The sequence below is a fragment of the Diceros bicornis genome, chromosome 6 (genome assembly GCF_020826845.1).
Source record: "Diceros bicornis minor isolate mBicDic1 chromosome 6, mDicBic1.mat.cur, whole genome shotgun sequence".
Taxonomy (NCBI): domain Eukaryota; kingdom Metazoa; phylum Chordata; class Mammalia; order Perissodactyla; family Rhinocerotidae; genus Diceros; species Diceros bicornis.
The window spans coordinates 34,506,615-34,529,105 of record NC_080745.1 but is presented as its reverse complement, the minus strand read 5'-3'; the positions used below and the strand labels follow the sequence as shown (position 1 = coordinate 34,529,105).

General features: G+C 53.8%; 1 protein-coding gene across 1 annotated transcript in view; it reads left to right on the top strand.

Moving 5' to 3' along the window:
* The window catches only part of LOC131407119 (cadherin-23), a 74,511-nt gene that overhangs the window by 44,273 nt on the left and 7,747 nt on the right, over positions 1-22,491 (top strand). Inside the window, exons 8-23 of the mRNA XM_058543238.1 lie at positions 2,807-2,940; positions 3,526-3,735; positions 4,277-4,384; positions 5,805-5,907; positions 7,245-7,370; positions 8,113-8,316; positions 9,787-10,245; positions 13,433-13,549; positions 14,686-14,910; positions 15,510-15,679; positions 15,904-16,041; positions 17,061-17,180; positions 18,982-19,159; positions 19,306-19,517; positions 21,479-21,670; positions 21,841-21,954. Of these exons, the coding sequence (XP_058399221.1) occupies positions 2,807-2,940; positions 3,526-3,735; positions 4,277-4,384; positions 5,805-5,907; positions 7,245-7,370; positions 8,113-8,316; positions 9,787-10,245; positions 13,433-13,549; positions 14,686-14,910; positions 15,510-15,679; positions 15,904-16,041; positions 17,061-17,180; positions 18,982-19,159; positions 19,306-19,517; positions 21,479-21,670; positions 21,841-21,954 (2,810 nt within the window). The remainder of the gene's footprint in view (positions 1-2,806; positions 2,941-3,525; positions 3,736-4,276; positions 4,385-5,804; positions 5,908-7,244; positions 7,371-8,112; positions 8,317-9,786; positions 10,246-13,432; positions 13,550-14,685; positions 14,911-15,509; positions 15,680-15,903; positions 16,042-17,060; positions 17,181-18,981; positions 19,160-19,305; positions 19,518-21,478; positions 21,671-21,840; positions 21,955-22,491) is intronic.

The window sequence follows — 22,491 nt, the reverse complement described above, 5'->3', positions numbered from 1 at the left end:
AGAGGTGGGTGCGATGCGGGCAGCTGAGCCCCTCTCAGGGAGGGGTCCTCTCTGCACCCAGCTTCAGGGTGCAGGGCTCTCAGCTGTGCCCCAGTGAACTGCAGACTGCTGCAAGCTGAGGGCCTTTAGAGTCGTGAGCAAAACCTCCAGGGCTCAGTCCACACATGATCGGGATCAGCCTTAAAAATTTGGGGTCTTGTGGGATATCCCAGGAGACTGAGAGGCAGACCCCCTGGAAGAGTGAGAGAGGCCTAGGGGTTTCCCCAGGCTGATTTGGCCTGGGGCTCCCCCCACGCCGCACCCCCAGGAAGGAAGAGTAGACATTCAGAGCCCAAAGATAACTTCAGGATCACCAAGCACTGCCCCCATGTCAGAAGAGATCAGCCAAGGCCCAGATGGGGGTGGGGTGGGGGGTGACTTAATGGTGTGCAGTGACACCATCTCGGTAACTTGAGAAATTGACAAACGCTACAAATCAGGGCTGTTTTCTGTGGAAAGCCAATTTAGCAACACACCACAGGTGAAGGGACATGCTCCAGGCCACCTAGCTTCAAGGTGACCTTCCTACCACTGCAGCCTGAGCCTGGAGGGAGGCCTGTCAGTGGAGACATCAAGGAGGACTGGGCTCTCGCAAGCACTGTGAAGCTGTGAGGAAGAGATGGTGGTCAAAGAAAGTTGGGAAACAGGCCATAGCCACTTCAGCCTCTGCTGCCAACCCCGGCCTTCTCAGGACCTCCAGCTGCCCCTTCCAGTCAGGCCCACTCCTTGGACCCCTTTCTTACATCCTCACCCTCTCTAAAAGCCCCCAGTACCTTCAAAAGACTGCCTGGGCTTCCTTTCAGGATCCCCCTACTGAGACCAAGAGCTGCCATGGACCCAGCACACACAAGGTGGACCAGGCCTTGTCCAGTACCAACATAACCCTTCAGTGGCACCTCTTTATTGGCCCATTTTTCAGATGAGAACATCAAAGCAAGGCTCAGTAACATGCCCAAGGAGTGAAGTCAGGATGCGGACCTCGATATGACTGGATAGAAAGCCTCTGCTTTTGACCTCCTATTTCCAGGAGTGGAATGAGGGGGAGTTCAGGCCCAGGGCAAGCTGCTGAGGATGACAGTTTGCAGTGTAGGGGCCTTTGGCCTGCTCGCTTCCCCAGTCTTCCATGTTTGAGCAGACCTCATGGAGGTCTGGCCTGGGCCCAGCCTCCCAGTGCCTCAGGCTGCTCTCCTGAGCCTTCAGAATCTCTTCCCTTCCTTCCTTCAAGAAGGTGGCTGGCTTTGGAGAAGGAGCAGGAGGCCATCTTCTTGCATATAGCCAGTGGTTGAGACAGGGCTGGGAAACCCCTAGAAGGGAATCCCCAGTTCTTTGGAGACCTTGGACTATCAGGCTCAGGAAATCCTGCTCAAGCAGCTTCCGCCCCTCTGAGCAGGGTGCAGCCTATGGGCTGCTGGGAGCAGAAGGGCTGGTGGAAAATGCCAGCTGCAGGTGGGCCTCAGAGAGGCTGTTTGTGTAAATCAGAGCTGTGGTGCTGGGGCCAGGGAATGGTGAGGAGGATGTGAAGAGGCAGGCACAGAAAATTGTTGAGGAGCATGGGCCTCTGTCCTTGCCGTGCCCTTGCGTGCTGTGTGTCTGTGAGCAAGTCAGTATCCCACTCTGGGCCTTTTCTCCCGGATGTCAAAAGGGAAAATGAAGAAAGTAACTTTCTCCATGTTCCCAGTTCCTGGGGGAATGCACAGAGGTGACCCCATCTTCCTCACACTCTCTCTGCCTCCCTCACTCACTTTCACTCCCCTGTCTTCTTGTCAGAGCCTCAGCCCTCTGAGGCTCCTGTCCAACTGGGCTTCCACTTGCTCCCCTGGCTTCCTGCCTCCCTGCTCCTTCCCCCCATCCCCTCCCGTTCTTACCCCTCCCTCCCATACCTCCACCCTGCTCAGCTCTAAGTGGTGTTGTCTGGAAAGACCACAAGTCCATGGATGCAGTGGGCTGAGCCCTGGGTTCGAATCCTAGTCTGTCATTAACTTGCTATGGGAACTTGGACAAGTCATCACCCTTCTCTGGACTCCTGTTTCATTTTCCAAAGGACACAAGGGCCTGGATGGTCTCTGAGTTCTCTTCCAGGTCAGAGCCTGAGAATCTGAAGTTCTCGCTCTAGTTGCTCTCAGACATCTGGCCCCTCAGCCACACCAAGACAAGGACTGAAGCCCCAGGGCCAGCTGAGGGTTCTTAGAACCTCAAAGAAAGGAAGTCAGAGCTGACTAGGGGCCAGGCTGATTGGAGGGAATGGAGGGTGGTTGGGAGCTCCCCTGCCCTCAGTCTCTCCCCTCTGTCCTTCCCTGGTGCCCCACCATTAGCAAGGCATTCCTTTGGGTTAAGCTTTGCCCTTCCCCAATATCCTGTTTCACAAGACATGGTATGTGGGAGGGATTGCACATTATGAAGTACCTGACATCGTTAATTGATTTGTGATCAATAGTGGTTAGAAAGAGGGTGCTTGTGTAGAAAGGGAACCCCCACTTTTTCAATGTAGCTATCCTACCCAGGGTCAGTGCTGGCCTGGTCTGGATCTCAGACACATGGGGGATGAGCGGGCCCACACCCACCTGCACCCTAGCAGTTGTCTGTTCCCCTCCCTCCTGCACTTCCCAGTCCTTGGCAGGTCCCATGAGGATCTGAACTGGAGGACCTGTGCCCCAGCTGGCCCCACCCCTGATGAGTGAGGCTTACTAGAGGAAGTGGGGAGAGGCCTGGGCTTTCCACCACTCTGGGCCGTCCCCGGCTAACTTAGCCTCTTCTGGGCGGCACGCAGGGGAGTTTGTGATCTCTCCCGTGGAGGGGGTACTGCGGGTCCGGAAGGATGTGGAGCTGGACCGGGAGACCATTGCCTTCTACAACCTGACCATCTGTGCCCACGACAGGGGGGTGCCCCCACTCAGCTCCACGGTGAGTCTGGGGACCCTCTGACACTGGCTTCATGTCGCTGCCCCCTGAACTCTCCATAGATACTCCTGGAAACAGTGCCACCTTCATACCCAGAGAGGCCACAGGCTGCTTTGGAGCTGGTCCAGGCCCTCAGGGCCCCTAACAGACCTGCAAGTGCCTCTTGGGGCTCACCCGTGGAGGCTGGACCTGGGGCCTGACAGCCACGGCCACTCGGAGTCTCCCCCACAGCAGCGCTCTGGGGAGGCTGCCTGGCCAGCCAGGCCTCTGCACCTGTTACTCTGCCCTTTCCCCCCACCTCCACCTCTGCACCTTTTCTACTTCCGTCTTATCCTTGTTTTCATCCTCTTGCCTTTTCAATTATCCTTTTCTTCCTCTTCCTCTTTCTTCTCCACAACAACTGCACCCTCCTTCCTCAATTCCCACCATTTGCTATCCTCCTTCGTCTCACCCATCACCTCCTCCTCGGCCACCGTGTCCACCAGCACATTCTCTTCCTTCTCTGTCTCTTCCATCCCCCCCGTGCCCCTTTTTCTCCTTGTCTCCTCCTCCACTGCTTCCTTCTCCTCCTCCTCTGACCTGCCCCAGATGCTGGTGGGGATCCGGGTACTGGACATCAATGACAATGACCCCGTGCTGCTCAACCTACCGATGAGCATCACCATCAGTGAGAGTAGCCCCGTCTCCAGCTTGGTGGCCCATGTCCTGGCCAGTGACGCTGACAGCGGGTGCAATGCACTCCTCACCTTCAACATCACTGCAGGCAACCGAGAGCGGGCCTTCTCCATCAATGCCACGGTAGGGCCGGGACTGGCCCCAGGGAGGCCCCCCAGGGTTTTTCCTAAAAAGAGGACCTTGCCCTATAGACTTTTCTGCTGCCACAGTCTGGGCTCCTTCTGGTTCCATTTCCTCTTCAAGTCTTCTCCCTCCATTGGACATGGGAGTCTGTGGGAAGCATGGAATCTTGGATTCCCCAGCTGAGCCATCTCTGGGCTTCCCATCACCCCCAAGGCTCGTCATGTACAGAGATTGGGCCAGAGCCACAGTATCCCTTGGTTTGTACCAAGATGCACCAGGAAATCCCCACTTGGCCTCTTGGAGCATTGCCAGCTGCTGGCGCCATAAGCTCCTCAGAAGGCCCATGTTTTTGAGACAGCAAGACCTGGCCATTGGTGGGTCACTGTTGCCCTGGCAAGACCCTGCCGGCCCACTTGGGCGATTTAGGGAGGGAATCCACAGCCGCTCCTGGCACTGCAGGTGGAGCAGTTGGGCATCTGTGGGCCAGAGCCCAAAGTGGGGAGCAGGCCACCGCTCAGCTCACCAGCCCTCCACATCCCAGACAGGGATCATCACAGTGAACCGGCCCCTGGACCGCGAGCGGATCCCCGAGTACAGGCTGACCATCTCCGTGAAGGACAACCCAGAGAACCCACGCATAGCCAGGAGGGTGAGGCTGGAGGGCACGAGGGGAGCAGGGCTGGGCGCTGAAGGTACACAGGAGACCTGGCCGGGGGGTTAGATGCACGGGCTTTGGGGTGAGCAAGTGCTGGGTTCAGACCCCAGTTCCCCCTGTCAGCAGGTGTGTGGCTTTGGCAAGTCAGTTTCTCTCAGCCTCCATTTTCTCTTCTGCAAAATGAAGACCACACCTACCCCAAATCTGTGGAGAGGACTGAAAGAGCCTATCTTTGAAGTCCTCAGCACAGTGCCTGGCACACAGCAAACACTCAATAAATGCCAGCTGTCATCTTTTCTCCCCAAACCACTGGTACTTGGGCACATGCCACAGTTATGTGTGCACATGGGCCTTGCATGTACTCACAAACACACACTCTGGGGTTCTGAAAGACTTACGTTTTCCAGGTGGTTTTTCCCTCAAAAGCCAAAGAAGTTAGCTCTCCTTACCAAGAGGAAGTGGGTTTGCAAAACAAACAGTCCTTTTGTGGATAGAGGTCAGCCTTCTTTTCCCAGCCCATGAGGTCTGGGGTAGAGCCCTGGCCAAGAGTCCTTGGGTCTGGCCCCTCTCAGCTCTGTTCCTGACTGGCTGCATGGCTCAGCCAAGACACCACCTGTTCTGGGCCTCAGTTTCCCCATCTATGTAGGCGGAGGAGACGTCAGTTTGGGGATACTCACAAGCCACTGGCCTCTCATCCTGTGCTCCTCTCCTTCCTTCCTCTCTCACTCCCTGCCTCCTCCTTTCCTGTCCCACTCTCATCCCCCCACCTCCTGTGCTTTAGGAGGACCTGGGCCATCCTGGGAAGCAGCAGCATCAAGCGGGGGGAATCAGGAGGCTCAGAGGCTTGTCCCTACTCTACTGCTGACTTGCTGTGCAGCTTTGAATAGCCACCTCCCTCTCTGGGGCTTGATTTCCTCACCTCTGCAATGGAGATAGTGTCCTGGGATACCAGGAGGTTCGAGAGATAAGAGCTTTGACTGTGGTTTTTGAAAGGCATGAGGTGCAGCACTGGGTGAGAGTTTGGGTCATCTCTGACCGAGGCATCAGGCAGGCCTGAAGAGTCTGGAAACCCAGACTCTTCCTGCCTAAAGTCCTTCCTGACCACGAGATGGCACATGATTAAATACCGTTTACATGCCTTCTCTTATGAACTTCACAACACCTCTCTGAAGGGGTTAAGATCCCCATTTGCCAGATTGGGAAACTGAGGCCCAGATAGGGGAAATGATTTGCCCAAGGCCACCCAGTGAGCTGCTAGCACAGCAGGGACTTGAACTCAGGCCTCTGGACCCGTGGTGCAGGCTTTTTAATTATCCACCTCTGTGCCCTGACCCTCACCTCCCAGCCCTCCTCCCACCATAGCACTTTGCTAGAACATGGCCTATAGCCTGCACTCCCCCGATGCCTCCCACAGGATTTTGACTTGCTACTGATCTTTCTTGCGGACGAGAATGACAACCACCCCCTCTTTACTGAGAGCACCTACCAGGCGGAGGTGATGGAGAACTCTCCTGCTGGTAGGTGCTGGGCCCACCTGGGAACTCCTGCTGCTGCCACGTGCCACCTGGGCCCCAGGTGCCTGAGGACCTCCCTTGTGCTTGATAGGAGCCCAGCTGAGGCCGGGCTGGGGAGGCAGCCTCACCACAGACCCAGCAGGTGCAGAAGGGTGTGGAGGGGAGGAAGGGGCACAGCTCTGAGGGGCTGGTGGGCCTGGGGCTGCCAGGCCTATTAGGGGCCAGCAAAGAAGCCACAGGTCTAGCTGAAAGAGACAGCTGTGGTCATTGGTCCCCAAGATGGCCTGAGAGCAGTCGCATCACCCCCTAGAGGCATTTAAGGTGTGAGGACCACCCAGGAACCAGTAGGCCAGTAAGGCCACCCCTCCACGCTCCCTCCACCCTAGGAGCACAGGTCATCCTGGAGGCTTCTGGAAGCTCAAGGAGCATCTGTAATCAGAGGTGGGGGACGAAGGGACCCTGGGTAGGCCAGCATAGCCCTTTCCCACACATGTGCCCTGACCAGCCTCACCTCCCTTCAGAGGGACAGAATTTCCTTTTCACTGTCCCCTAGGGAGGTCCCCTCACTCCTCCTCCAACCTCCCCAGCCCCGGAAGCTTGGATTCTAAGTCAGAAAGAGATAAGCTGAGATACTCCTTGTCTCTGGCTGGCTGTCCCCCCACATGAATTTGTTTCTTAATCCTGCCTGTGTACGTGCTCACACACGTGCCAGTAGGTATCCATGTCAAGACATATGTGTGGGCTTACAGGTGTGCACAGACACACACAGGCACCTGGGTTCCTACAGATGCACTCCAGCTGCAAATATGCCCACCTGCAGAGGTAGACGAGCGTACAGCCAGGGGATCCCGGGCCTGTGAGTGCTCTCGTGTGTGTGCTCCTGGCCACATGAACACAGAGTCCTGCACACGTGTGGATTCCTAGTCGGTTACAGAGATCTGTATAGGGCATTGTGTTCACACACATGCGGACAGACTGGGCTGGGTGTGCATACCTAGACAGAGCCCACACACAGGGAGGAGATGTCAGGGAGCCCCCAGACCCGCCCGCGGAGTGGCCAGCCTCAAAGGCTGCTAGGAAGGCAGGCGTGCTCCAGGCGGGCCGGAGGGGCTTGCTCACCACTGTTGTGTTTTCTCCCCGGCAGGGCTTTGAGGCCGCTCCCCAGGCATCTGCGTCAGTCTGCCAAGGCTGCCGCTGCCCGGCCCAGGGCCTCCCCACCCCATCCACCTCACCTCCCTTCTTTTCATCCATCCTCAGCCATGGCTCACCGGGACAGGTGGGGGAGGGGGAGGGTGGGGGGACCGGGTTGGCCCTGCAGTGACTCCTTTCCCCTGGCCCAGGGACCCCCCTCACGGTGCTCAATGGGCCCATCCTGGCCCTGGATGCGGACCTGGACATCTATGCCGTGGTGACCTACCAGCTGCTGGGCTCCCAGAGCGGCCTCTTTGACATTGACAGCAGCACCGGTGAGGCCTCTGGGCCACCCCAGCACTCCCAGCCTGGCTCCAAGTCTTCCTGCTGGGGTGGGAGTGAACCCCCTGCTAGATCTAGGCCCCTCCTTGTCAATGCTGGATCAGAGATCTCCATGGAGACCCCATTCCTCACACCCCTCATCTTGCAGCTGGATTAGGCCACCTGAGTGCCAAGTGGGAGGACCCAGGAAGAGGCTTGGGGATGACACAAGGGACCTGCTGGTTCACAGACTCTCTGCCTAGGCAGAGAGCCCCCCAACCTACTCCCTTCGTCTCCCAGTGCCCAGGCCAGAAGCTCAGGAACCTAGTCAGCCAGAAGCACCCAAAGGTCTGTCCTCAAACCAGACCCAAAGCTCCCCAGAGACCATGTCACATCAGTCTGGTCCTGGACAGGAGACCAGTTTGGTGACAGGTGACAACAGGGAGGGATATGCTAGCACATCTATCAATGGAGTAGGTCAATCCTCCACCCTGGGTCACTCATCCCAGGAGGACTCTGGAGATCTACAGAGGGCACCTGGGGAGGGGACTGGCTCCTGGGGACTGGGGCCCTCCCTAAACATTGGTTGATGAGCCTTTGGGGAAGAAAGTCATTGTGTTGCTTTCTCTGCTCCTCTTTCATCTCTTCCCCATGCGCCCCTGTGTTTCTTTGTCTCCTCCTGGATGGCTCTCACCCTATCTCCCTACTGCACCCCTTTTCTTTTGTGTCTCCCCGGCTGGTGGCACCGGGTGCCAGGCATAGTGACAGTGAGATCAGGTGTCATCATTGACCGGGAGGGCTTCTCACCCCCAGTCCTGGAGCTGCTGCTGCTGGCTGAGGACATCGGACTGCTCAATGGCACAGCCGACCTGCTTGTCACCATCCTGGATGACAATGACAACTGGCCCACCTTTAGCCCTACCGCCCTCACAGTCCACCTGCTAGAGAACTGCCCACCAGGTAACCAAGGGACAGGCCCCAGGCCCTGGCCCCACACAGGAGCTGGTTGGGGGTCTGTGGGAATTGGAGCCTCACAGGTTGGAGGCAGAATTCACCTCCAGTGGGGAGAAGGAGGGGCAGCAAGGTAGGTGGAAAGAGCACTGGAGAGGGAGTCAGGAGCCCCAGGGCCCCCTCACTTCCCATCTCTGCTCCATACTGGCTTGTCTGCAAAACAAGATTATTAAGATATATTCCATCCATGTTCCTGGGTGGAAGGACTGACTGTTTTAAAGTCAAATTAGGATTAACAAGATTCCCATCAAAATCAAATATGATTTTGGGGGTAAATTTGATTCTAAAGGTCATCTAGAAGAAAAAGAATATTTTGAAAAATAAGTCTAATAAAGCCAGATTTGCCTTACCAGGTATTATACCATATTACAAAACTCCAATACTTGAAACAACATGATGTGAGCACAAGACTCTGGGATGAAGTAGCCCAGAAACAGATATGGTAAATTAAAGACTGGGTATGACGTGGTGAAAGAAACAATGGAACCAACAGTGAAAACTAATTATTTGGTGTGCAAAACATCTATTAATATTTACTGTAGATTCCCACCCCATATCAGACACCAAAATGAAACCCAAAGACATTCTAAAGAAAATATGAAAGAGTAGATAGCATTAAAAAATAAAAGAAGGGCCAGCCCGGTGGTGCAAGCGGTTAGGTGCGCACGTTCCGCTGCGGCGGCCCGGGGTTCGCCGGTTCGGATCCCGGGTGCGCACCGACGCACCACTTGTTAAGCCATGCTGTGGCGGCATCCCATATAAAGTGGAGGAAGATGGGCATAGATGTTAGCCCAGGGCCAGTCTTCCTCAGCAAAATAGAGGATTGGCATTGGATGTTAGCTCAGGGCTGGTCCTCCTTACAAAAAAATAAAAAAATAAATAAAAATAAATAAAATAAATAAATAAATAAAATAAAAGAAGAAACTTTAGGTGAATATCTGATTTCTGATAAATTGGTTTCTAAGCATATAAGAAACAGAACAACTCAGAAAAGGAAAAATATTAAATTTCGGTGCATACGAATTTAAACTTCTTTACATCAAACAATTATAACTAATATTAAGAGCCAAACAAAAAACTGAGAAGAAGATATTTGTCACAAGTTATCATAATTATTCAATTCACATAAATTGACAGAAAAATGAGCAAAGGACAAAAGCTGACAATTTGCAGAAGAAAAGATACAACTAATCATTAAATTATTAAAAATTGTTCAATCTCACAAATAATCAGAGAATGCAAAATAAAATGAGACACCATTTTCCTACAAAATTGCAAATATGAAAAATGTATAAAAGATAGACTCTGGCAAGGTTGTGGTGAGAGAGGGCCCTCCTGAACCGCCAACCAATATATCTCCATATGATGATTTTGGAAGAGGCCACTGTGCTCAGCTACGCCCCGTTCCCCCTCCCACAGGATTCTCAGTCCTTCAGGTCACAGCCACAGATGAAGACAGTGGCCTCAATGGGGAGCTGATCTACCGAATAGAAGCTGGGGCTCAGGACCGCTTCCTCATCCACCCACTCACCGGGGTCATCCGCGTCGGCAACGCCACCATCGACAGGGAGGAGCAGGAATCCTACAGGCTGACAGTGGTGGCCACCGACAGGGGCACCATCCCTCTCTCTGGCACGGCCGTCATCACTATCCTTATCGACGACATCAATGACTCCCGCCCCGAGTTCCTCAACCCCATCCAGACAGTGAGTGTGCTGGAGTCCGTCAAGCCAGGCACTGTCATTGCCAATGTCACTGCCATCGACCGCGACCTCAACCCAAAGCTGGAGTACCACATCATCGGCATCATGGCCAAGGACGACACTGACTGCTTGGTGCCTGATCAGGAGGATGCCTTTGCCGTGAATATCAACACAGGTACCAGTGCCTGCTCCCCCGCCAGCCCTCCTCCTGACTCCCTGCCAGTCTCCTTGTGCTCTGCTTTCTTCCTCACCCTCCCTTCTGTCTATTCTCTCTCTCCCCGCTCCTCTGTTTCCCTCAGCTGCTCCTCTTTCTGCTCTCCTCTCCCCTGTTGACACCACATGCTTCCTCCCTTTTCCATCTCTCCCCTTGCTCCTTCCCTCTCTCCTTTCTCTCCCTCCTTACCCCTTGAACAGCTGCCTCTCTCTGATTCTCTCACTCTCCCAGTGTTGTATGGGAGTGCCCATCTCCCCACACTCTTGCCAGCATTAAATATTATAAAGTTTTCCTGTTTGTAATTTTATAGGAAAATGGTACCTTGTTTCAATACCTGGGTGGTTGAACACTTTCTTCATATGTATACTGGCCATTTAAATCGTCTGTAAGTTGTATATATGTACCCTGAATGATTTTCTTACACTATCACAAAACAAAGAGAACTATGGCTTAACTTTCACAATTTATGGAATTTATAAGTTTGATAGTTTTACCATTTTCCCAAAAGTTTAGTGTTTTTGCTCCTCTGGGTAGTTAGGGAGGGGACATGGGACTTTACAGGTATACTTCTTGGAAGGCCCAGAGGAGTGACAGAAAAACTAACATCGCTATGACAAAATGCTAAAAATTGTTGTTATTCAGAGAAATGAGTAGTGAAACAGCAAGGAGATATCAGTTTTCCATACATGATTAGCAGATATTAGGATACTGGATGATATTGAGTATTGGTGACAGTGTTGGGACATCGGAACTCTTACACACTACTATAGGAGTTTAGACTGATTCCATCATCTAGACAGCAATCTAGCACAAAGTACACTTGTACCCCGTGACCCAGCAATAGTGCTCCTGGGTATGTGTCCCAAGGAAATTCTCAGGTCAACAATGGAATGATCTGAGGATGTTCACTGCAATGTTATCGATGGTGAGAGTTGGCGGCCACCTGAGCATCCCTCCCTGGGGGATTGGAGAGTATAACGTGGTGGGTGCACACCGTGGGGTATGAGGCAGAAGTTAGAAGCAATAGATTAGACTCACACAGAGCAACATGGGTGCACCTTAAAAATAAGTACTTACTGAAAAGAGTTAGAAATAGGATGTATATATATATATACCACATATATATATGTGTGTGTGTATATATATATATCACAGTCCCATTTGCATGAATGTAAAATACATACACAAAAACAATACATTATTTTCAGAAACACTTTCAAATAAAAAACACACTTCCATACATTACAATGATTGTCCAAGGGGAGAGGAGTATGGGAATAAAAGGGAATAGATACATACATAAAACAAGAGTAGTGTTAACCATAGTGTGCAATGAACCAAAGAGTATGACTAATTCAGTCTGTATCTGAGGCCAAAGGAGAAAAGAAGACAGGAAAACCATGAGCACTAGGAGAAGATAGGTTAGCCATGTCCCAAGTTAGCAAAATTGCCACTGCAGTGGTAGGTCAGGACCGTGGAGAGCTGCTCCACGCCCCTGCCCAGCTTTATGCTACACTAGTGTCTCTACCACTTTCCTCTTCTGTTCTCCCTCCCTCCAACTGACTCTCTTCTCTCTATTTTTCTTTCCAGTGTCTTCTCTGCCCCTCTTCCTCACACTCTTCCCACCTCCCTTGCTCACCTTCCCTCCCCTTTCTTCTTGCCAGAGCCTCAGCCTCCTGAGTGCTCCTATCCAACTGGGCTCCCATTGCTCCCCTGGCTTCCTTTCCCTCTGCCTCTTCCCCTCCACTTCCTCCCTCCCAAACCTCCTGCTCTGCTCAGCTCTGAGCCCCACCGTCCCTCATGCCCTGCTCTGCTCCATCCCCTCTGCACCCTGAACTAACTGATGTTAACCCTCTTCTCTCTTCCTCATGGCTGGCAGGCCCACAGGTTTGAGCTCTGTTTCTCTGTCACTTCCCACCTCATCTCTTCTCTGCTTCACCCCATTGCCTTCCTCCATACCCACCGCACCCACCACCACCCTTCCCATCCTGTGGGGCCCTGGCCAAGGCCGCGGCCCAGCCTTTGCAGACTGAATGCAGCCACCCTCTCCCCATCCTCGCTCCCCAGCCTCGGGACGGGGAGCGAGAGTAGGAAGAGGAGGAGGAGGAGGCAGCGGCCCAGGGTAAGTGACCGCCCCATAGCTGGGGACTCGAGGAGGACAGAAGCCCAGCAGGGGGATCTGCCAAGGGGGAAGGGAATCCCAGAGACCCCAGTGCCTGAGAGGGAGCTGGAAGAAGAGAAAGGAGGTTTCACCCTAGGATGAGGCTGATGGGAGGAGGAGCTACCAGGCCCTCCACCAGGTGGGAAGGAGAGAGGTCCCAACAGAGCCAGGCCTGAGATCGGCCAAACCAGGTCTGTCCAGTTCCAGCCCAAGCTCTGGAGGGTTCCTCTGTGATTCCGGGGCAGGAAGAGACTCTGGGAGGCGGTGGGTAGGGGAGAAGGAAATAGCTCCTTGCTAGTTCTAACATAGGACGGTGCTCCTTTCCCACAGTCAGCCCATGTCCTGCCCCATAATCGAGACCAAAGGGTAGGCCTGACTATACAGCCTATTCCACCACTGTCCCCTCCAGGGAGCCCCCTCGGGGCTTTTTAGCTGCCTTGTCCTTCCTTTATACTTGATCTCATTAGAATACAAGCATTTTTTAAATTGTGATAAAATACACATAACATAAAATTTACCATCTTAATCATTTTTCAGTGTACAGTTCAGTAGTGTTCAGGATACTCACATTGTTGTGGAATACAAGCATTTTTTAAACAAGCATTTACATAGCACTTTCTATGTGTCAAGCACTGTTCTAAGCCCTTTACAAATGTATACTCATTTAATTATTATAATCCTCAAAATAGCCCTATGTGGTGGATACTGTAATTATCCTCATTTTACAAATGAGGAAACAGAGGTCCAGAGAGGTTAAATAATTTGCCCAAGGTCACCGGCTAGTAAACAGTGAGTGAGGGGCAGAGTGATGTGCCCCCGGCTTGCAGGTGGCTGTGGTCTCATCCCAGCCAAAGATGAGACCAAGTCCCGGGTCCATTGGGGACCATTGCCCTCAGTAGGGATTGGGAGGGTTGGCCAGGAGCACCCTGGGAGGCCCAGATTTTAGGGGTTTCACTTGGGCTGAACCTGACCTGGTCTGGTCTACAGGGTCTGTAATGGTGAAATCCCCCCTGAACCGGGAGCTGGTTGCCACCTATGAGGTCACTGTCTCGGTGATTGACAATGCCAGTGACCTACCAGAGCACTCTGTCAGTGTGCCAAATGGTAAGGTTCCCCACAGGCATCTCCACTGGTTACTCAGAGCTGATGAGGGCAGGGGGCTGGCCAGGAACAGGGAGGGAGCAGCAGGACCCAGCTGCCAGGGCTGCCAGTAGTCAGGCTACACGTGGGGCATGGAAAGGGGCAGCTACTGTGAGGCTCAGGGTGGCCGGCCTTGTGTGTGGGTTGCTAGGCAGAGGTCAGCAGTGGGGGACCCAAGCCCAGAACTGTGTGTGATCTTGAACCCCAAGACTTAGAGTGGAAAGGAGGCTTGGTAGAGGCTGGAAGGGGATTGAGAAAAGGATGAGTTAACAGAGACTTAGGTCAGAATCCTGTTGTCAGAACTGGTAACAAGGATATAGCTGGGATGTGAGACAGGAACCTCAGATCTGATAGGAAGCCACAGGGTCAGCCCAGAGGAAGGAAAGAGCATGGAAAGGTGACTTGAGGCCACAGACACTACATTGGGTTGCAAGCACGACAGCAGAGGCTGGGCACAGGCAGCCCTGCCTGCAGCCTGAGGCATGAGCTAGGAGGGGGCTGCGAGAAGTGTGGGTTTTGTGTGGGCAGAGTGGAGAGCAGGGAGGGGGATGTAGGGATGGAGTGGCCTGAAGTGGCCTCTGCCATGAGGCAAGGTTAGCTGCTGGGGTGGGGAGATAGGCCAGGCAGATGCTGGCTGCTTATCTTTACCACCCAGAGGCCCAGGTTTCCAGGAAGGAAGGTCAGACTGGTCATCTCCTACATGTCGCACGCTCCGAGGGCAAAGGGCCCAGGCTGGTTACATAGAGGGGACAGTTCAGATGGGACATAGAAGGCTGAATCATGGGAAGGGTCTTAAAGATCATCTTAGTCCTATCCCATTGCACAGGTTAGGAAACTGAGGCACAGTAAGGGCCAGGGGCTCCACCAAGGTTACCAGCCAGTTGGTAGAACCAAGCCCCTTTCCCTTATGGAAGAGTGAGCGACCAGACCAGAGGAAAGGGTCACGTGCCAGCACCCAAGAGTTGGGTCAAGCTTCAGGGAGTCGCAGGAGGCCTGTGAGATGCTGCCATCCTCTCCAGGCTTGGCTGAGACATAGCAAGGCCTGGCCCAGCCTCACTGGTGCCCTCTCACTTCACCCTCAACCCCTGCCTCCACCCCAGCCAAGCTGACGGTCAACATCCTGGACGTCAATGACAATACTCCCCAGTTCAAGCCCTTCGGGATCACCTACTACACAGAGCGGATCCTGGAGGGGGCGACCCCCGGCACCACGCTCGTCGCTGTGGCGGCTGTGGACCCTGATAAGGGCCTCAATGGGCTGATCACCTACACCCTGCTGGACCTGATGCCCCCAGGCTACGTCCAGCTGGAAGACTCCTCAGCGGGTAGGTGGGAAATCTGCCAGAAGAGGGTTGAGGGATATGTGTCTGTATCTGCTTAGCCTCCAGGAAGGACCATGGCCCACTTCTCACCCTCCACTTGGGGCTCCACCATGGCCCCTCAGGGGGCTGGGCCAGATCCAATATGGCCAACATTCCGGTCACTCCCAGATGGCCAAACTGGGGGAAAGGACAGACTGCCTAGGTTCTAGGCAGACTGCCTAGTTCTAGGTTGGGATGGAAGCCCCCTTTGAGGTCTGCTGGAAACTTGGAATACTCCACCTTCTCCATCACCCAAGCTTCCACTATTAGTATCACTGAGGGAACAAGAAGGCCAAAAGAGAAGAGTCTCAGAGGAGGTCCTGCTTGTTGGTGTTCATCCCTTTGACTTGTGAAAAGCTTTCTTACCCCTCCAGTAAGGAGAACAGCTGGATGCCAGTTGCTCTCAGCCCTCTGGCCTGCCACTGGGCAGTGCTGCCTGGCCACCCTCCTTCTTCAAGGGACCACACTTGCCCCTCAGAGCTCCAGATCCTTTTCTTCATACTTTGGAGAGCTTCCGTGAGTGAGGAGTGGCCAAAATGGCAGTGGTTGCCTCTGTGTCTTAGGGAAGGTCATTGCCAACCGGACGGTGGACTATGAGGAGGTGCGCTGGCTCAACTTTACCGTGAGGGCCTCAGACAATGGGTCCCCACCCCGGGCAGCTGAGATCCCTGTCTACCTGGAGATTGTGGACATCAATGACAACAACCCCATTTTTGATCAGCCCTCCTACCAGGTGGGTGGCCAGGCCAACAGGTTGGGTCCAGGACCTGGGCCCATTCCTTGGGGCCTTTGGGCATCTTGCACTCCCACTCTGCCAGCCTCTAAGCCCCATGGGAGTGACCAGCCCGTGAGCAGCTTGATGCCCTGAGTTCTCTGCATCAGTGAGTTCCCAGGGCAGGGGCATAGACTCTAGGACTGACTTTGGCCTACTCTCTCTCCCTGCCCACTGGGCTCCAGGAAGCCGTCTTTGAGGATGTGCCTGTGGGCACAGTCATCCTGACGGTCACTGCTACTGATGCCGACTCAGGCAACTTTGCCCTCATTGAGTACAGCCTCGGGGATGGAGAGGGCAAGTTTGCCATCAACCCCACTACGGTAAGCGGGCGATGGAGGGCCTGGGTCTGGGGAGTGGGAAGTGGGAAGGGCCCAGGGTCATAGGCTGAGAAGCCACCAAAAGTATTGTAGTCATCCCCCCGTAGTCATCGGGGTCCTGCCACCTGGACATCTGTAGCCGCAGAGTCTTTTCAGCCAAGTCAGCAAGCCCTGTTCTCAGAGTCCCAGACATCCTGTAGACTGCGGCCTTTCTATTCCAGCAGACATGGAAGGAAGTGGCCAAAATCTTTTGGTATTAGCCCTCTGTGGGACAAAAATTTCTGAGATGTGTCCCCACCAGACTAGAAAACTTGATTCAAGTTCATGTGACTGCTTTTTGAAACTGTCAAAACAGCGGCGTAGGAAGCTCTACAGAAAGTGAGCACAGTGTTTGAGCACCTACTGTATACATGGCCCTATACTCAGTGCTGGGGGAAGGAAGAAGCCCCCACAGGTGCATCCCCCATGGCCCCATGAGTCTCAGACTTGTGGGAGAGCAGAAACTCAGGAGGAAAGATGGGTGATGATTTCAAATGTCTGCAAATTAGTTCAAAGCTGCTGCTTTCAGTACAGAGAGAGAGAGCCCTGTGGCTTGCGGGTGGCTGGTCAGGCAGGGCCTTCCCCAGTTGCTGGATTGGAACTGGACTTTCCCTCCCACCGCCTCTCCCTGCCCACATCCCCCTGCACTCTGCCCTTGCAGCAGGGTTCTGTCCTTCCTGTTTGGTGTGAACAGTCAGACATGCTCCTGGCCTGGTGCTATGAACAGCGAATATTTATGGAGTACTACTGTGTACCTCGTCAGGTAGTGAGCTCCAGCCTGGGCTGTTCATCCATCTCCAGGTGGACTGGGGTAGCAGGGCAAGAAGAGCCACTAGAATGAGAGCTCCGTGGGGCAGGGGCTGTTGTCTCTTCCATTCAGTGCTGTGTCTCTGGAGCCCAGAACACTGTCTTGCATGTAGTAGACGCTCAGTAAATACCTGTTGAATTGACGAAGGCCCTGATGCCGCCCTCCCCCCAACTAGGGTGACATCTATGTGCTGTCCTCTCTGGACCGGGAGAAGAAGGACCACTATATCCTGACTGCCTTGGCCAAAGACAACCCTGGGGATGTAGCCAGCAATCGTCGAGAAAATTCGGTGCAGGTGAGGGGTGCCAGCCTGGGCCAGGGATACTAGGGCCTGGGGTTGTGGAGGCAGCAAGCAAAGTCTTTAGAGAAGGACTGCTCAGAGCGGGAGCAGAGCCACCTGGTCCCCTCAGAGACATGGTGGCAGGAGGGAGAAGGCAAGGGCTTAGCTGGATGGGTCACAATGGCTGCAGCTTAGGAGGCTGAGGACTCTTTATGAGAAATCTCTTGTGCCAAACCCCTGTTAAGGTGGCTCAACATCCCTGGGTGTAAGCCAAATAAAGCCTGGGTCTCCACGGCCCATTGTCTCCACGGTGTCCCGCTGAAAGAAACACAGTCCAGCAGCCAAACGTAGTTATAAAGCAATTCTTTATTTATGTCTCTTAAAGAACATTAGTGAGGGGCCAGCCTGGTGGCCTAGTGGTTAAGTGTGCGCTCTGCTGCGGCGGCCCGGGGTTCGCAGGTTTGGATCCCGGGCGCACTCTGACACACCGCTTGTCAGGCCATGCTGTGGCGGCATCCCATATAAAGTGGAGGAAGATGGGCACGGATGTTAGTCCAGGGCCAATCTTCCTCAGCAAAAAGAGGAGGATTGGCGACAGATGTTAGCTCAGGGCTGATCTTCCTCACACACACAAAAAAAAAGAACATTAGTGAGGGGTCAAATTCATAACATTCCCAGTCCAGTTCTAGCATCCACCCAGTTGCTCTGAGGCCAGCACCCCACCTTCTAAGCTCTGTCTTCATTTCTATCCAAAGTCCCCCACCTTGAGGCTCTGCTTGCTCGCTCTTTCTTCCCCCCTTCTTTCTGCCTTCTCCAGTTCTGTTTTCTGCCGGTTCTTCCAGTTCTCTCTCAATAGCCTAACCATCCACAGAAAACTCTCCCAAAGTGTGGGGCGGTAAGAAGCTGGGTGGGTATAGACAAATTCTCTTTAGCAAGGAGGGGGAAGGGGCTGGGAGTGTTCACACATATCTGAATCCTGTCCCTGTCACACAGGCAGGTCCTGTGTTGGGAAAAGCACAGTATTAGGAGTCAGAAGACTAAGGTTCCATGAGCTGCGCACACTGCATTTGTCACGTAACCTCGCTGAGCCTCGCTTGTCAAATCTGCAGGGTTAGGGGGCAGGGGCAGCAATGATAATGCCTCCCTCCCAGGGCAGTGGTGAGTCAGGGAGATGGGAGGTTGGAATGTGCTTTGTGCACTGAAAGGGGTTCTTAAAACCACTGCTGTGAAGGGCTCTGGTGAGGGTGCAGTCAGGCAGGGCCACAGCAGCCAGGGAAGAAAAAGGCCTCCTGGCCTCGTGTGTCCATAGGACCTGCCCTGGGCTGTGTGGTCAGCCGAGAGAGCCAAGTCCCAGACCAGACACAAATCCCAGTGAAGAGGGGGCCTTTGGGAGTGGAGGAATCACATTCCAGCATTAAGGTCCAGTGATTAGAGTCAGATGTAAGGGCCACTGTGGGAGTGAGCAGAGGACAGAGTAGGAGGTACGCAGGGAGGGCTCCCTGCTTCAGGGCCCAGACACAGATGACCTGTGACCTGCAGTACGAGTTGCTGAGCATTTACTCGGGCCAGGCCCTGCCCATATACCATCACGCTCTAGCATATACCATCATGGGTGAGCTTCACAAGCCCCTGAGAGATAAGACACTGTTGTCCCCAGTGCACAGCTCAGGAAACTGAGGCTCAGGGGATTAAATAAATTGTCTGAGGTCAGACTCCAACGGTGGGCACTATCCACTCTGGCTTACCCTTGTGTGACCGGGTCGCCTGAAGTAGCCCCTGGTATGCTCCTGACCTTTGACCTCAACCTCCCCTCCAGGTGGTGATCCAGGTGCTGGACGTCAATGACTGCCGGCCACAGTTCTCCAAACCCCAATTCAGCACAAGCGTGTACGAGAATGAGCCAGCGGGCACCTCGGTCATCACCATGATGGCCACCGACCAGGATGAGGGCTCCAATGGGGAGTTGGCCTACTCACTTGAGGGCCCTGGAGTGGGTACGTAGCCTGCTCACCATCCATGATGCCTTAGGGGGTGGGAGGAGCAGACTGCCTTGCCTGCAGCCCCAGGCTAGGAGGAGGGGGAGGGGTGGAAAGGACGTCTCAGCCAGAACCATACCCTGCTCTCCTGCCCCACCTGCCAGAGGCCTTCCACGTGGACATGGACTCGGGTCTGGTGACCACAAAGCGGCCACTGCAGTCCTATGAGAGGTTCAACCTGACCGTGGTGGCCACGGATGGTGGACAGCCCCCACTCTGGGGCACCACAATGCTCCTGGTGGAGGTCATCGACGTCAATGACAACCGCCCTGTCTTCGTGCGACCACCCAACGGCACCATCCTCCACATCAGAGAGGTACAGCTGTCCCCCGGGGCCTCCTGCCTACCACCATCCCCCTTCCAATATCCAGCCCACTTCATCCTGCAGTCACGCCTGGGAGAGTGAAAGGGCTCCCATGGTGAAGGTGGGGAAACTGAGGCCAGAGTAGGAAACAGACTTGCTCAGTGCAGTACTGAACAGTGGTTAGTAATATGGGCTGTGCCAGCAAAAGGTCTTGGGTTCAAGTCTAACTCTATTGCTTACTAGCCCAATCACTTTGAGCAAGTGACTCTGAGTCTGTTTTTTCATCTGCAAAATGGGACTAATAATAGTAGATGCCCCATCTCTTGCTCCTAGATGTCTGCCAAGAAAGACAGTCTCTCCAGAAACCCACTTCCCCTGACTTGTCTCAAAATAAACACACACGCCCCTTCCGTTTATCTGTTGTTCCTGCTAATACCAATGTGGAGACAGCCTGGGAGTGAGGATGGGCATCAAAATAAGAAACAAGGGGAAGTGGCTGAGGCTCTGCAGTCTCTCCAATTCCTTCATTCCTTGCCCTAAATTGCCTTGTAAAAATAGGGAAGAATGCCTTTGTCTCCTACTCTTCCCCTCCTTCCTCTCAGCACCCAGGCCCAAATGCTCCTTGGTGGTATAATCAGGGTATCTCCTACTTGTTCTTTGCTCCCCAAACTTTGGCATGTCTCCGCATCTCAGAATGTCAGCGTTAAGTCCTTGTTGTCACGCTCTGCTCTTTGAGGTCCCGTGGGAGAAATGTCTCCCAGGACTAAGCTCTAGGAAACACTGTGCCTTTAACTTGTGGTTTGTTTCCACCTGTGTCTACTGCAATGAGTGAGTGGTCCTCTTTGCTTTGCCCACTAGGGAGCTCAAGAGTAGTCAGCGCACCTTGAATGACCCTGCAGGGACTTAGCACACACACTTTGCCTTCCACCTCTCAGTTTCCATCTTCCTGTCAATGATTTTTTTCTTTAACCTGATTTTTTTTAACTTGTTCACTCTTATTATGACTTATACATGCTTGTAAGCTGCCTCAAATCTTTGTCATGGAATGAGGCAGGGTATAATTTAATAATAATCTAGTTCTTTTCCACGCCAAAGGCACCACTTACTAAGTTTTTCCCTTCCAGGGCTCCATATTTTAAAATATTCATGTCTCCCAAACAACCAGCGTTTGCTAAGTAATTATCTATTTGTCGTCTCACTTTCTATTAATTAGACGTAACTGCCATTTGGAGTTTCTGATTGTCATGATCAATGAGATAAACAGTGACACCATGCTGAGCTGATAATTTTTCAACTAAAAGCAAAGAAACTTGCTCTTTTTCTTGTGCCCTGGGCAGCCTTATCATGGGTCAGTTAGGTTTTGTGATGTCTACTTAACTCAAGTCTACTTAACTCAAGGGATTCAGGAGACTGAGGCTCAGAGAGGTGAAGTGGCATGTCCAGGTCACACGGTGAATTAGTAACACACTAGAACCCAGGTGTCCAGTCTCTATCCACCATGTCACCCCACCTGCCTGTCCCCCATTTTCAGGTACCCCACTGGGTGGATGGTGGTGTTTGGGGATACCTAGAGCACCTGTGCTTAGGGTAGCAGACAGCAAGACAGACCCGGGGACAGAGGGTGGCTGGGGCCTCAGCTTTTGGATCCTCCTTCTGTCTTCTAAACCTCAGCATGCAATGGGATTGGTGGGAAGGGTGATCACCCTGAGAGAGTCTGGAGCATGGTGGAGCCCAGGCTGGAGCATCAGTGGCCAATGGCCTTGGCTGGGGGTGGAGTGAGGGGATGTTCTAGCAGATACCCAGACTCCAGGAGAGTCCAGCCAAGCAGGCAGGCGTTTCCTAAGGATGCTGGAAGGCAGCAAGGACATTCTGATATGGAAGGAGAAAGAACAAGAACTCCATCCTGGCTTGGGAGCTGGGATCCTCTCAGATGCCCCAGGAGCCTCCCTGTCATGCCCCTCCCCCCCCCGCAGGAGATCCCGCTGCACTCCAACGTGTACGAGGTCTACGCCACAGACAAGGACGAGGGCCTCAATGGGGCGGTGCGTTACAGCTTCCTGAAGACGGCGGGCAACCGGGACTGGGAGTACTTCACCATCGACCCAGTCAGCGGCCTCATCCAGACCGCGCAGCGCCTGGACCGCGAGAAGCAGGCGGTGTACAGCGTAAGGGGGCGTGGCCCGGCGCGAGGGGCGGGGCCGAGGGAGGGGCTTTCCTCTGGGCGCAGGGCCACCACCTCCCCACCTAGAATGCCTGCGAGAGTGGTGACCTGGCCCACGGGTTGTGCCCGGCTAGAGCCCTCAGTCTCCGCCTCTGACTGCACTCCCGCCTCCAGCTCATCCTGGTGGCCAGCGACCTGGGCCAGCCGGTGCCATACGAGACCATGCAGCCTCTGCAGGTGGCCCTGGAGGACATCGACGACAATGAACCCCTCTTCGTGAGGCCTCCAGTGAGCTCACCCATCCCTTGCGCCGGTCACGCCCACACAAGGACTCCCTGCCTGCAAGCACACACAGCACACTGCTCCCCTGTGCCCCCTTTGCCATATACACACGTGCTTGCACACAGAAACCTGCATGCACCTCATAGCACAAAGATTTATTGAGCAGCTACTATTTCAAGGTATTACCCAGCAGACAAAAAGGCCTGACTCATAGAGCTGACCTTCTGATGCCTCACACCACCCCCAGGAAGCCTGAAAATCAGCGCTGCTTTATTGAGCTGGGCTGAGCCCCCTCATGTGGACTCAGATCTCTGACTTGGTGGTTTTTTCTTCTTGTGTGCACATGGGATGTGATGTTCCCTAGAGACTCTGTGTGAGTGTGTGCACATGCATGTGCATATGAGAGAGTTTGAGCCCTCGTTCAAACATCCACTCAGGTACTGGGATACTTCAGAGAACATGCCAAGCCCAGCCCTGCCCTCAGGGAGGATGTCACTGGGCAACACTCTCTGAGGGCAGAGCTGGGGTCTCCCGCGCTCTGCC